Source organism: Myxocyprinus asiaticus, chromosome 32 (genome assembly GCF_019703515.2).
Source record: "Myxocyprinus asiaticus isolate MX2 ecotype Aquarium Trade chromosome 32, UBuf_Myxa_2, whole genome shotgun sequence".
Lineage (NCBI taxonomy): Eukaryota > Metazoa > Chordata > Actinopteri > Cypriniformes > Catostomidae > Myxocyprinus > Myxocyprinus asiaticus.
In genome coordinates, this window is record NC_059375.1 from 21,577,226 (window position 1) to 21,589,904 (window position 12,679).

Consider the following 12,679-nt stretch of genomic DNA (forward strand, 5'->3'; position numbering starts at 1 on the left):
TAGTTTAAGAAGTTCTGATTTTTTCTTTTCAAATTGTAATAGTAATTTTTCATGTTATTAATGTCCTGACTATACATTGTGATCAGCTGAATGCCACTTTGGTGAATAAAAGTACCAATTTCTTTCCATAAGAGCAAAATCTGTTCATTATTCCAAACATTTGGCCGCCAGTGTGTGTGTGTGTGTGTGTGTGTGTGTGTGTGTGTGTATATGTATGTATATATATATATATATATATATATATATATATATAGGCAGCTTGTCTTTAAGAATATTTAATTGTGCTTATTATTATTTTGTCCTAGCACTGTAATTATGCAAGTACATGAGCACACCAAATGGAGTTTATCTTAGTTGAAATTCTCTAAACTTCACTGCACAGCACAGGAAAACAGAAGATCATGTTACATACCAGCATCTGAACACTGGCTTTAAATTTGTTTTATGGACAATATGACTATGCCTAACATTGAGAATTTCAAGATTTTGTCATACTCTCATCATTAATTGGGAATTAAATAGCAAGAAATGATAAAGACTTTACTGTGATCCAATCACAAACCTGAAAAACCATTTTGGAGGGTTTGATAGTGCACTAGAACAGTGCACAATAGTGCAAAAGAACACTTATAGTGCAAATACATGTATATGATGAAAAATATGTTTCATACTGTATCTGCAGCACAGATGGACTTAGTCGGAAACACTGTCGGAAAGCATGCAACATAGTAAACACTGCTAAAACGGACGTACCAATTCTCTTTCACTCTCACCATCCTCACCTCACCTTCTCCTCGTCATATTAGAACTCCAGATCCCAGCTACCGAAGAAGCCTCTTGCAACCAAGGCCTCTCTAAAAGTCACTGTTAGTGAGTTGATGGTGATATCAGTCACAGTTACCTCCTCTGGGCCTATAACTGGACTCCAGTGCTCTGACAAAGCAGATGCAGTTGTTTTCTCTGATTCAGTGGTTGGACTCCAGCCTCCTGTTCTGATATGCTCTGAGACAGTGAGAGTAAATTTTATACATATAAACAAATTCCTCATATGATTTCAATGTCAAATAAACATGATCATGAATAGTCATGCATTGTATAGGTGGTGGTATTGTTTTAGGCAATCAAATTTAAGTAACAACACATGCATTAAAAACCCCATGAAACTGGAAAGCAGTTTCCATTCCTGTGTGAATATATTTCTATTGAAAAAATGAGTGACTGCAAGATGAGTCATCAATATTTTTGGTCCTTCTGCCAGAGAAAGACTGCCAATTTTAAATATGCATATCTGCAAAAAGTAAAATTTGTCAACTTTTAGGAGAACACTAGCATATAGACAATGCTGGGTAGATTACTTCGGAATTGTAATCTGGTAATGATTACAAATGACATGGCTAAAATTGTAATCAGTTATGTAATCTCTTAATGGTTTTAGGTAATCTAATTGGATTACTTTTGGATTACCTCTGACCAAACTTTTGTTTATTTAATGTCACATGCATTTTAGTAGGATAATCTGTACCATTTTTAAATAATGTTGTCAGAAGTTTATATATGCAATGTAAAGTTAAACAATTATGAATGAGCGGTCACGTGACACCATGCGAGGAGCAGACGTGTGAACGGAGAGCTCTGCGCACTTTGCTAATTTTATTACTATTTGTGTCATAAACTGGTGAGATTTGATACACCCTGCTTCTTAAATGTTCTAGGAAGACAATGTGTTAAAAAATTCAAACTCCTCGGGCTCTGGAGACATTAAAAGACACTTACATGCTCAAGCTGATTCCCCTCAGTGGCAGGCCGAAAGCCCCGGACCCAATTCGGACGGTGAACTGAAAGAAACTGCTAATCCGCTAGTGACCAAGGTGGATTTGGAAAGCGTTTGGGAAAAACTGGAGGATTTGGAGAATCGTAATCGACGAAACAATGTCCGAATTGTTGGAATTCCTGAGCATGAGGAAGGCCGAGATATGGTGAAATTCCTAGACGAGCTCTTCCCGAGTCTGCTCGACATAACAGGCCATAAGCTGGAAATCGAGCAAACTCACAGAGTCCCGACTCACAGATCCGATGAGGGAGACAGGCCCCGATCAATTCTGGCCAAATTCCTGAGATCATCCGATAAAGATCTCGTGTTGCGTGAGGCGAGGAGTAAAGGAAGGCTTTCTTGGAAAAACTACAACATTTTCTTGTTCCCAGACTTTGCGAATTTGACAAGAGAGAAACGTGATTGATTCAAGGAATGCAAGAAACTCTTACATCAACGGAAGATCGCTTTTGCTCTGTTGTTTCCGGCTAAACTGAGAATAGATGCTAAGGATGGCCGCAAAATATGTACATGCCCACAGCAAGCATTGGCCTACATAATAACATTGAGTGAGCCATTTGGTGATTTTCTTGTTGCCGCCTAGTCGACCTGTCTCACTGAACATACACTCGACTGTCCGAGGAAACTGAGCGCCTTTTTCGTTTCTTTTTGTGCTGGTTCCGCCTAGTGGCTGGAGTTTGTTTTGTGTAATATAATTTCTTTGGGACAGCTTGTGGATGAATCTGCTCATTTTGGGTGCTTATGCCTCCTGTTGGCTGGAGTTGGTTTTGTGAAATATTTCTTGCAGGGCATTGGAGTGAGTTTGACTGCCTGAAGAACAGGCCATTTATTTATTTATTTATTTTAATTTTTTCTGTTCTGGGGTTTGATTGTTGCCCTAATGTGGAATGTGGTCTTTATAATTTTATTTTTGACACACAATATAATTTCTCTAATATGTCAAAATATCAAAAGTTAATATGAGTGGATTGTCTCTCTGCATGTGGAATGTGAATGGGTTGGGGCACCCCATAAAAAGAAGGAAAGTTATTTCTCTTCTTAAACATAAGAAATATGATATAGTGTTTCTTCAAGAAACGCATCTTTCCCCACAGGAAGCTGAAAAATTTGGGAAGATATGGGGTGGGTATGTTTTCTTTAGTGCTGGCTCAAGTAAGAGCAGGGGAGTCATTACATTGATAAGTAAACATCTATAATTCAAATGTCTTAAACAGATTAAAGATAAATTAGGAAGAGTCATTATTGTTTTAGCAGAAATTCAGGGGCAAAGGTTGATTTTGGCGAATATTTACGTACCTAATCAGGGCTTTTTTATAGATCTTGAAGGGATGTTGCAAGTCAATGGCACTCCTCATGATATAATATTGGGAGGAGACTTTAATCTTTTGATGGACTCAGTCCTTGATCATAGTGAAGCAAAAGTGTGCAAGCCCCCTAGAGCAACATTGACTCTTCACAGGATGTGTAAAAATCTTGGTCCCTCATTTCATCTGTTGTAGATTGCTCAATTGGAAACATTTTAGTCTCAGATCATGCCCTGATGAGTTTAGAGGTGTTGCCACACATGGAGAAAAAGAAATCATATAGTTGGCGCTTTAATGTATCCCTTTTGCAAAATCCTGATTTCCAACAAATGTTAAAGGCTGAAATCAATGTTTATATGGAGACCAACTGGACCTCAGTATCCTCTGTGGGCGTGGCTTGGGAGGCACTTAAGGTGGTTCTTAGGGGTTGGATCATACAGTATGCCTCATTCATCAAAAAATCCAAAGCACGAGAACTCGTGGAGTTGTAAGAGAATATAAAAAGTGCCGAGGCAGAGCTGAAACGCCGAATGTCGTCTGATGGCCTCAGAGAATTGACCCAATTGAAATACAGATATAATACTATTTTGTCGCAGAAGGTGGAATTTTGGTTATTTGTTCGGGGGACAAAGCAGGGAAGCTTTTGGCTAGATATATAAAGCAGAGTGAGTCTTTTTCTACCATTCCCTCAGTGAAATCCGCTGGTGGTGAAATTTTTACCTTGGCCACTGATATCAATAATGCTTTTTAAAAATTCTACCTTGATCTCTATAGTTCCACTGATGAAGATATTAGAAACTTTGTGGAACTATTAGAACTCCCTAAACTGACGAATGAGCAAAAAAATCCTCTTGATTCTGAGATAACCTTGGAGGAGCTTGACGAGGTAATTAAGGCCTTACCTACAGGCAAGGCTCCGGGGCCAGATGGCTTTGCCACTGAGTTTTTTTAGATCTTATGCTACAGAACTGGCTCCACTTTTGTTCGTAGTTTATACGGAATCATTAAAGAATGGAAAGCTTCTGCCAACCATGACACAAGCCCGGATCAGTCTGATTCTTAAAAAGGACAAAGATCCAAGCGTGTAAGAGTTACCATCCAATTTCCCTGATCCAGCTAGACGTAAAAATATTGTCAAAAATGTTGGCTAATCGATTAAGTTATGACATCTCTTATACATTAGATCAGGTGGGGTTTATTTGGGGACGCTGATAACATTAGGCGTTTCATCAATATCATGTGGTCAGTGGCGAATGATCAGACTCCGGTCGCTGCCATCTCACTTGACGTCAAAAAGGTATTTGATATGGTAAAATGGGATTATCTTTTTAAGGTTTTGGAAATATACGGGTTTGGGAATACTTTTATTGGATGGATTAAGTTACTTTTTAGACACCCAGTAGCTGTGGTACAAACGAATGGATTAATTTCAGATTATTTTACTCTGGATAGGGGCACTCGGCAGAGTTCCCCTCTTTCCCCATTATTGTTCTGTCTTGCCCTGAAACCATTAGCAGCTGCGATAAGAAAGGAAGATGATTTTCCAGGAGTGGTGGCGGGAGGTATGGCACATAAGCTTTTGCTTATGATATTTATTATTTGTCTCCGACCCCACTAGATCTATGCCTTGCCTCCACAGAATTATTCATTCCTTTTCTACATTCTCAGGATACAGTGTCATTTGGTCTAAATCCAAAGCTTTGCCTCTGACAGCGTACTGCCCAGTAACAGCTTTTCAGCCAGGCGCCTTCCAGTGGCAAAAACAGGGCATTAAGTATTTGGGCATCTTATTCCTAGCACATTTGTGTGATTTAGTTAGTTAATTTCGACCCCATAATAAAAAGGTTTTTGAGCGATGTGGGCAGGTGGGCTTCATTACATTTATCTATGATTGGGAAGGTTAATGTTATAGAAATGAATTGTATATTACAAAATTCAACTACCTGCTACAATCTCTCCCTATAGATGTCCCCTCTCTTATTTCAAGCAATCTGATAGTATAGCGAAGTCCTTCATTTGGAATGGTAAGCATCCCAGATTACATTTCAATACGTTACATAGACTGATTGAGAAAGGTGGGCTAGGCCTACCCAAGATTTTGTTTTATTATTATGCATTCGGTCTCAGACATTTGGCACATTGGTCGCTTCCACCTGAGAGAGCCCCTCCCTGGTTTTGTATCGAACAGAAATTTCTTGCCCCTATTTTGCCATTGCAAAGCCTATCTATTAAACTAACCAGAGAAGTTAAGTCACACCCTGTTATCTCGCATTTGCATGCGGCATGGACAAAAGTGTCCAGAGTGTTTAATTCTTACATTTATTTAAATGTTGCCTCAAGCATATGGCGGAACACAAAATTACGTATAAGTCCCCTTTCTGCTGGTCGGAGTGGACTGTGAGGGAGGTTAATACGTTCAGTGACCTATATGAGAGTGGAGTGCTGAGAACTTTTGAACAAATGGTTCAACATTTTAGGATTCCCAGATCTCAGTTCTTCAGGTATTTACAGCTGCGTCACCTGCTCTGTACTATTTTTGGGAGTAGCATACACCCCCCTAAAGCAGCAAATACTCTGGGAGTGGTGATTACTGCTTTTGGAAAAGGTCATAAGGTATCAGTGTATTTCTCCCTGCTAATTTAGAGTCTGGGGGATGGAGCTTCAACTTCTCTCAAGACATTATGGGAGATAGATTTAAACTTGGTATTGGTGGAGGGAGTGTGGGCTAAAATTCTAAAAACATCAAGTCTACATCTAGAGATGCAAGGGTGCGCCTTATGCAATTTAAGGTTTTGCATCGATTCTATTGGACACACCCACCTATTGGCGATGCCAATCAGAAGACAGGGACACAACCCATGTTTTTTGGGGATGTGTTAAGATCCAAGAGTTTTGGAAGAGGGTTCAGAGCTTCGTGTGTGATGTGGTTGACACTCGGTTTTCATTTTGCCCCACACTGTGTGTTTTGGGTGATGGGGCGGTCCTGAATGTGGGTGATAGATATATGGAGAGCTGGGACCTGACCAGCGTGATGATTGGCAGGCGGGTAATCCTCAGGGGATGGAGGTCATCTGGTGCGCCCTCATTTTGTGAGTGGTGCGTCGAGTTGGGCAGGGTGGCGGTGTTTGAGGAGATGGTATATAAAAGGCTGGGCGACCTGGATATATACATCAGGAAGTGGGGCGGCTATCTGGCCTTTTTGGAGGGCTTTCAGGGAGGGGCAGCCTTTTTTTTTTTTATTATTATTATTATTTTTTATGTCTGTTTTATTATTTTCTGTTTTATTATCTATCTGTGTGTCTTTGTCAGTTGGCTTTTGACCACTGGAGTGCTTGTTTGTGTCGGGTGGGGGTGGGGGGTTAATAGTTATGATTTCATGTGGTTTGATGTTGCATTTTCTGTTATGTATATTTGGTTTGCTGCATGGAATCTATAAAAATTGTTAATAACAACAATTATGAATAATTTACTGCCGTTGCCTTAATAATATGTAATCACATTATCCATACAAAAGTAACTGTAATCTGATTATGGGTATTTTAAAATGTAATGTGGTCTGATTACAAGTACTTGATCTTTGTAATCTGATTACATGATCCAGATTACATGTAATCCATTTCCCAGCACTGCATATAGATTACCTAAAAGCTAACAGAAATGGACTAAAAGCCACACAAACTCCAGATTTGATTTCATCAAAAACTAAAACTAAAAAATAAGTAGATGTTCCTTGAATTTTCAAGTCTAACAAACACCTACTTTATCATAGATCTACTCAAGTAGGAAGAAAAAAGAGATTTACTTGCTGTTGTGGTTTAGTGCCAGAAAGAGCACTGCAGTCTTGATATCAAATTAGGTCAAAGTGACGAATACGCCTGCCCTCTGACCAACTAACACACTTACTGTTTAAAGTGTTGCTGCCAGTTTTAGTTCCTTCCTGTCTTGTGTCTTCCTCCACCTCATCCTCCTCCTCTATAACCCCCTCATCATAATCTTCTTCTCTTCTATCCCATTCTTCCTCAGAAGTATCTCTGGATGCTTTCTTCTTTCTCTTGTGGTGGGTTAATCCACGATATATACATGCCCCCGTGGAGTGGAACCTCTCATCCACAACGCCGAACTGTGGGTCAAGCGGTCGTGTCACTGAAGGAGGCAGTTGTGCAGATGAATTCTCTGCACCTTGGTGTGCACTCTGTAGATCCATTGTGTAAATGTTCCTCTTTGGGAGAGGAATATGTGGGTAGACAAGACTTAAAGACAATGTTTAGAAAAGAAACAATCACAGAAATGAGGAATTAGGTGTTTTAATTACCTGCATGAGCAGTCTTTTTGGTTTTGGCCCTCTTTTACGCCAGCCCACTGATCTGTCTCTCTGTTCTCTGTTTGAAATTAGAAATAATAAGAAAAAGCAGTCGGGACAGATTCAGACACTAGTGGTTAATAGGGAAAATTCACTGTTGAAGAAGTGCTCTTTTTTTATACAGTAATTGCTCACTTCTCCTCATAGGCTAAAACCAGTCGAGGGTCTAGGATGTGCTCCTCTGGCTCCCATGTACTGTACCTATGTCACATATACATATTTAATTAGATGAGCATGCAAAAAAAAATTGTAAACAAATATTCCATACATTTCCATAAAATTCCAAAGCTTCTAGACAATGGTAATAGTGGTAAAACTATCAATAAATTTCAGTTTAGGAATTTAGAAAATAAAGTTTAATTCTGTTGTTGTCCATTTTCTGATGTAAAAAAAACAACAACAAAAAAAACACTTACTTCGGAGGCCACCCCTTCCACTTCAACAAATACTCTACATGCCCCTTAAATGTGAAAATTAAATAAAATAGAGAGAAAAAACATTATTATTTTTTCTTTTCAATGCAGAATTTTCCAGTTTTTTTTTTTTTTTTTTTTTTTTTTTTTACAAAAGATGATGTAATGGGACTCTGACATCATAAAGAAAATGACCCCTAAACTAGTCCCCCCTTTTTATTTTAACACACTCCTAATTTACATATTTTCATAAGAGAGGAGGAAGGTACCATTGTAACTTGTTATTTTGTTAGATACATGTTTTTAATATTACTGCAAAACAATTAAGAGCTATGTACACTTATTACCATAACTACAGTGTTCTAGATAGAAGGTCCTGTCGACTGCGTCCGAAAGGTCCAAATTTACCTTAGTTATTGAAGCCCAATGGAAAATAAAACTGCGTAGTCTACCTCACTCTCATCACCACAATATTCCAAATGTGATATGTGTCCACAGAGATTATTCAGACATACACTTTAATGTTATTCTAAGGGGGACGTTTGTGTACTGTCCCATAACATGTGCGACTTGAGACAAAAATAAAGTTGATGACGTTTGAGCTTTAATATTTGTTAGACATTCAGCCAACTTCAATATCATTCGCAATCGCAGGTTGGCATAATGGCATAAAAATGTGTTTATGTGAATTGCATTAGATAATGATAAGAATCAGTAATAGATTAGACATCTCAGTTTAATTCAGTCCACCTGTATTGCAACGCATATACAGGTATGTTATAATGTGTTGTGCAGTTGCTGAAACAAAATAGGGACCATCTACAAAGTATTGATATGACTCTGTCATTTAAAAACACACAACTCAAAAAGAAGAGCAATGCACACAAGATGCGTGAAATGCTTCTATACATATATTCAATATCTTAAAGTGGTTTTACTCTCACATCCACTCACTGAGCACTTTATTAGGGCCACTATGGTCCTATTCAAGTGCCCGACATGGTCTTCTGCTGTTGTAGCCCATCTGCCTCAAGTTTCGACGTGTTGTGCATTCTGAGATGCTATTCTGCTCACTACAATTGTACAGAGTGGTTATCTGAGTTACCGTAGCCTTTCTGTCAGCTCGAACCAGTCTGGCCATTCTCCGTTGACCTCTCTCATCAATAAGGTGTTTTCGTCCACAAAACTGCCGCTTGCTGGATATTTTTGGCACCATTCTGAGTAAACTCTAGAGCAGGGGTACTCAATAGGCAGACTCTGGTCCGGATCCGAATCTTTGTGCTAGTTATCTGATTGTGCAGAGCGGAGTCGCCGCATAAAGCCTAATTTACTGTGCATATGAGTTGCAGGTGCGGCTATTTTAACAACAGTAGCGGAGACACCACTACAGATACTGGCATCTTTCGCCTAAAGAAACTGCAGAAAACAAAAACAAAGCAAAGTGAAACTATCTTCATCTGTCTGATATGTGATTCAGAAAGTTCAGCTAAGCCAGGTCTGTGTCAGGACAAGTTAACGTACCGCCTTTAGACTATAACGTTTTTTTTTCTTCTAAATTTAGCTTTATTAAACAGCATGTTACGAGCTTTTCATAATAAACAAACAGATTTTTGTTCTAATTTTGTGAGATGTCACTATGGCAAGGAAAGCCTATTTATACTTAAATTAAGCAAACACCTATTTAATGCTTCACTGTTGTTATGTAAATTGTTTGTTTGTTGTTAGTAGATTCTCTAAGTAAAATATAAAAATGGACCATTCATACTTTTACATTTTTATACATTTTCTCTCAGGGGACACCCCTGAACCCACAGTATTATTTTATCTGTCAAAAGGCATCCTATGTCCCATACATAGGTATAGATTCTGAATGTAAAAATATTTCAACACAAAAACTGGACTGCTGTCATTTAGCTTCAAAACGATCTATTGATCTTATCTTTTAATATTTATATCCAAGTTCCCTCGACTGATGAAGTCTTGATTAAATATTTTGATCTTTTTGGAAGAAAAGATCACACAGACCCACTGCTTTAGCTGTCTCTGGGCTCCCAATGTCATCATCAGGATTTTTTTTTTCATCCTTTTTTGTTTTTAACAAAGTACTATTGCTGCCAACGTGGCAAGTTATAAAAAAAATTCAAAAAAAGATACATAATTTCCTAGCCATATAACTACTGACACCATGTAAGCTACATATTATTATCCGGATCTTTGCTGGGAAGGAAATATAGAGACCGGACCTCTTGGAACTTTAATTGAGTACCCCTGCTCTGGACTGTTCCACATGAAAATCCCAAGAGATCAGCAGTTACAGAAATACTCAAACCAGCTCGTCTGACACCAACAATCATGCCACAGTTGAAATCATGGAGATCACACTCTTTCCCCATTCTGATGGTTGATGTGAACATTAACTGAAGCTCCTGACCCATATCTGCTTGATTTTATGCACTGCTGCCACATGATTGGCTGATCAGATAATCGTAGGTGTACAGGTGTTCCTAATAAAGTGCCAGAGTGTATATAAATGTGGATCCTTCATTGGAGAATAAATACTACTGACACCTTAAAATTGTAGAAAATAATGTAAAATCTATAGTTTTCATCCAATATCTAGTGGATGTGCATTGCCACCTAGAGGTACAATTTGGGTTTGGTTTTACTCTCATAGGTAGAATGAATGCAACTGAGAAAGAAAAAGTAAACATTATAAAGATGTGCTAACAAATTCCAAAGAGGTGTGCACTTTAACAAAATATGTTGAATTGAGTATAAAAGTATATATGAGTATAAATGGTCTGAGAATAGTTTTTCATGATGAAATAGTATACATAGTATACAGTATAGTATATATTCTCACGAATAATGCTGAATACTCAAAGCCCTCTTTTCTCTCATAAAAGTACTATGCAACCACTACTGATTCCTCATCAGTTCTTCATATAATCTCTCCATAACAGATATTAATTATTTGGCAACTCCATATATGCATCTTGAATAAAACACATTATATTTTTGAGACATGCACAGTCCCTTAGTACAGAGACTTTTCCATAAACCCAGCATCGTTTTTTATTTTCCGTTTTATTCATTACCCTCTCAGGCACCATTATTGTTAAACTTATATTTGTCATATACAAATAAATAAAAATAGACATATATTTCTGCTTGTTCCACGGATCTTGGTGCACCATTTAAGGTCTTCAGTTGTGAGTCATCCCGATGACGGAGCCATTGCACGTTTTTTCTCCTGGGGCGTACTTTACAGACAGTCTCTTCTGTGCTCCAGCGACAGTTCAACACATTTATAACATCTATGCATTGCAATATAACAAGGCGGATTACGACAAACTACGTTGTGTTCTCTCTTCTGCACTCTAATGAAATTTAAATTAAAAAAAATTATGTCATTATGCTCAACGTTGAATAATCTATTTAAGTTTCTCGAGGCTGAATGTCTGAAAAACATCAAGCATCAAGCCAACTTTATTCCGGTGGGGACAGTTATGCATGAGTGCATTGGTTTGCCTAAAATCCAATGCTGTCAAATCATCCAAGCAGGCACAGACACTGTCAACAACACACAGCTACACACGCATTCACTTACCTTTCTCACTCTTTTCTTAATGATTGATTCCACAGCAAACACTTGCTCACCAACTGCTGACAGTTCCATCGGCTAAGTTGTTCTCCTAAAATACTGAAGTGATTGTCAAGAAATCCTTGTACTTTCCCTTGCTGTCGTTAAAGTAACTATGAACTGTAAATCACACTGTCTGTCTTCTCTTCCTGCACACCTTCCCTCTCTTCCGCTGCTGTGTTTATAATTCAATATTTCATGCTTTGCACTGCTGCGTTTCCTTGTACTTGATCCGAGAAGTGACTTTTTAAATCTGCGACACATCTGCAGCGCGCCCCCGTGCGCCACAAAGCGGACTGACTCGCTTACGCCACACAAATACCAGCAAGTGCCACAGTATATTTATATTATGTGCAGAGTTTATATGGCTTTACTATTAAACATCCCATTTAGATGTTCCCTTTGAAAATAGTCTATTTTCAATACAATAACTATCCATAATTTTTCTCAGTGATATTATGAGCAACTGAGATTTTAACAGGGTTGGGAGGGTTACTTTTGAAATGTATTCCACTACAGATTACAGATTACATGCTGTAAAATGTAATTTGTAATGTATTCTGTTAGATTACTGAAGGTCAGTAACGTATTCTAAATACTTTGGATTACTTCTTCAGCACTGGTAGATTTTTTCACTTGTTTTGACTATAAAAACTCTGCCAGTACAGTAAGACGAAATACACATGTTAAAAATACATTCTCTGAAAAACATAAATATATTATGCAGTGTTGTTTCTAAAACAAGATCAATCAAATTGATCTCCTTTTAAAGGTGTACTCAGTCATTTTTTCCTAAAGACATGAATTTTAATTTTGCAGTATATGTAGGAAATCATGGCCACTCACATTAAAATGAAGACTCCAGTTATATCAGTGACCTTATAAAGCTGTTTTCTTCATGGAGAGGGTCCGCACATGTTAGAATCAGATGACCAGCTGAATATTACTTGCTTAATCTCAGTAACTGTCCTGATATTTGACACTTTCACTCACTGATTAAAGTAATCATGGCTGAATTTCTACAATGGCATCTGAAACTAAAAACTATTGATTTTAAATGATGCTGCAGCCAAGCCACTAGGTGTCAGTGTAAGTCCAAGATGACACAAATAAAAAAGTTACTGAGTG

The 12,679-nt window shown here is 38.1% G+C and overlaps 1 protein-coding gene across 2 annotated transcripts; it reads right to left on the bottom strand.

Moving 5' to 3' along the window:
* Positions 1-223: 223 nt before the first annotated feature.
* LOC127422975 (chromobox protein homolog 7-like) lies at positions 224-11,817 on the bottom strand. 2 transcript variants are annotated; one of them, XM_051666925.1, is made up of 6 exons: positions 11,519-11,817; positions 7,912-7,955; positions 7,631-7,696; positions 7,448-7,514; positions 7,039-7,327; positions 224-1,002 (listed from the first exon to the last, which is right to left on the bottom strand). In XM_051666925.1, the coding sequence occupies exons 1-6, from the start codon at positions 11,585-11,587 to the stop codon at positions 803-805; spliced, it is 735 nt and encodes a 244-aa protein (XP_051522885.1). In that variant the 5' UTR covers positions 11,588-11,817; the 3' UTR covers positions 224-802. The 2 variants fall into 2 exon arrangements, with proteins under 2 accessions (XP_051522885.1, XP_051522884.1); XM_051666924.1 differs by having other exon boundaries at positions 7,039-7,354.
* Positions 11,818-12,679: the final 862 nt, after the last annotated feature.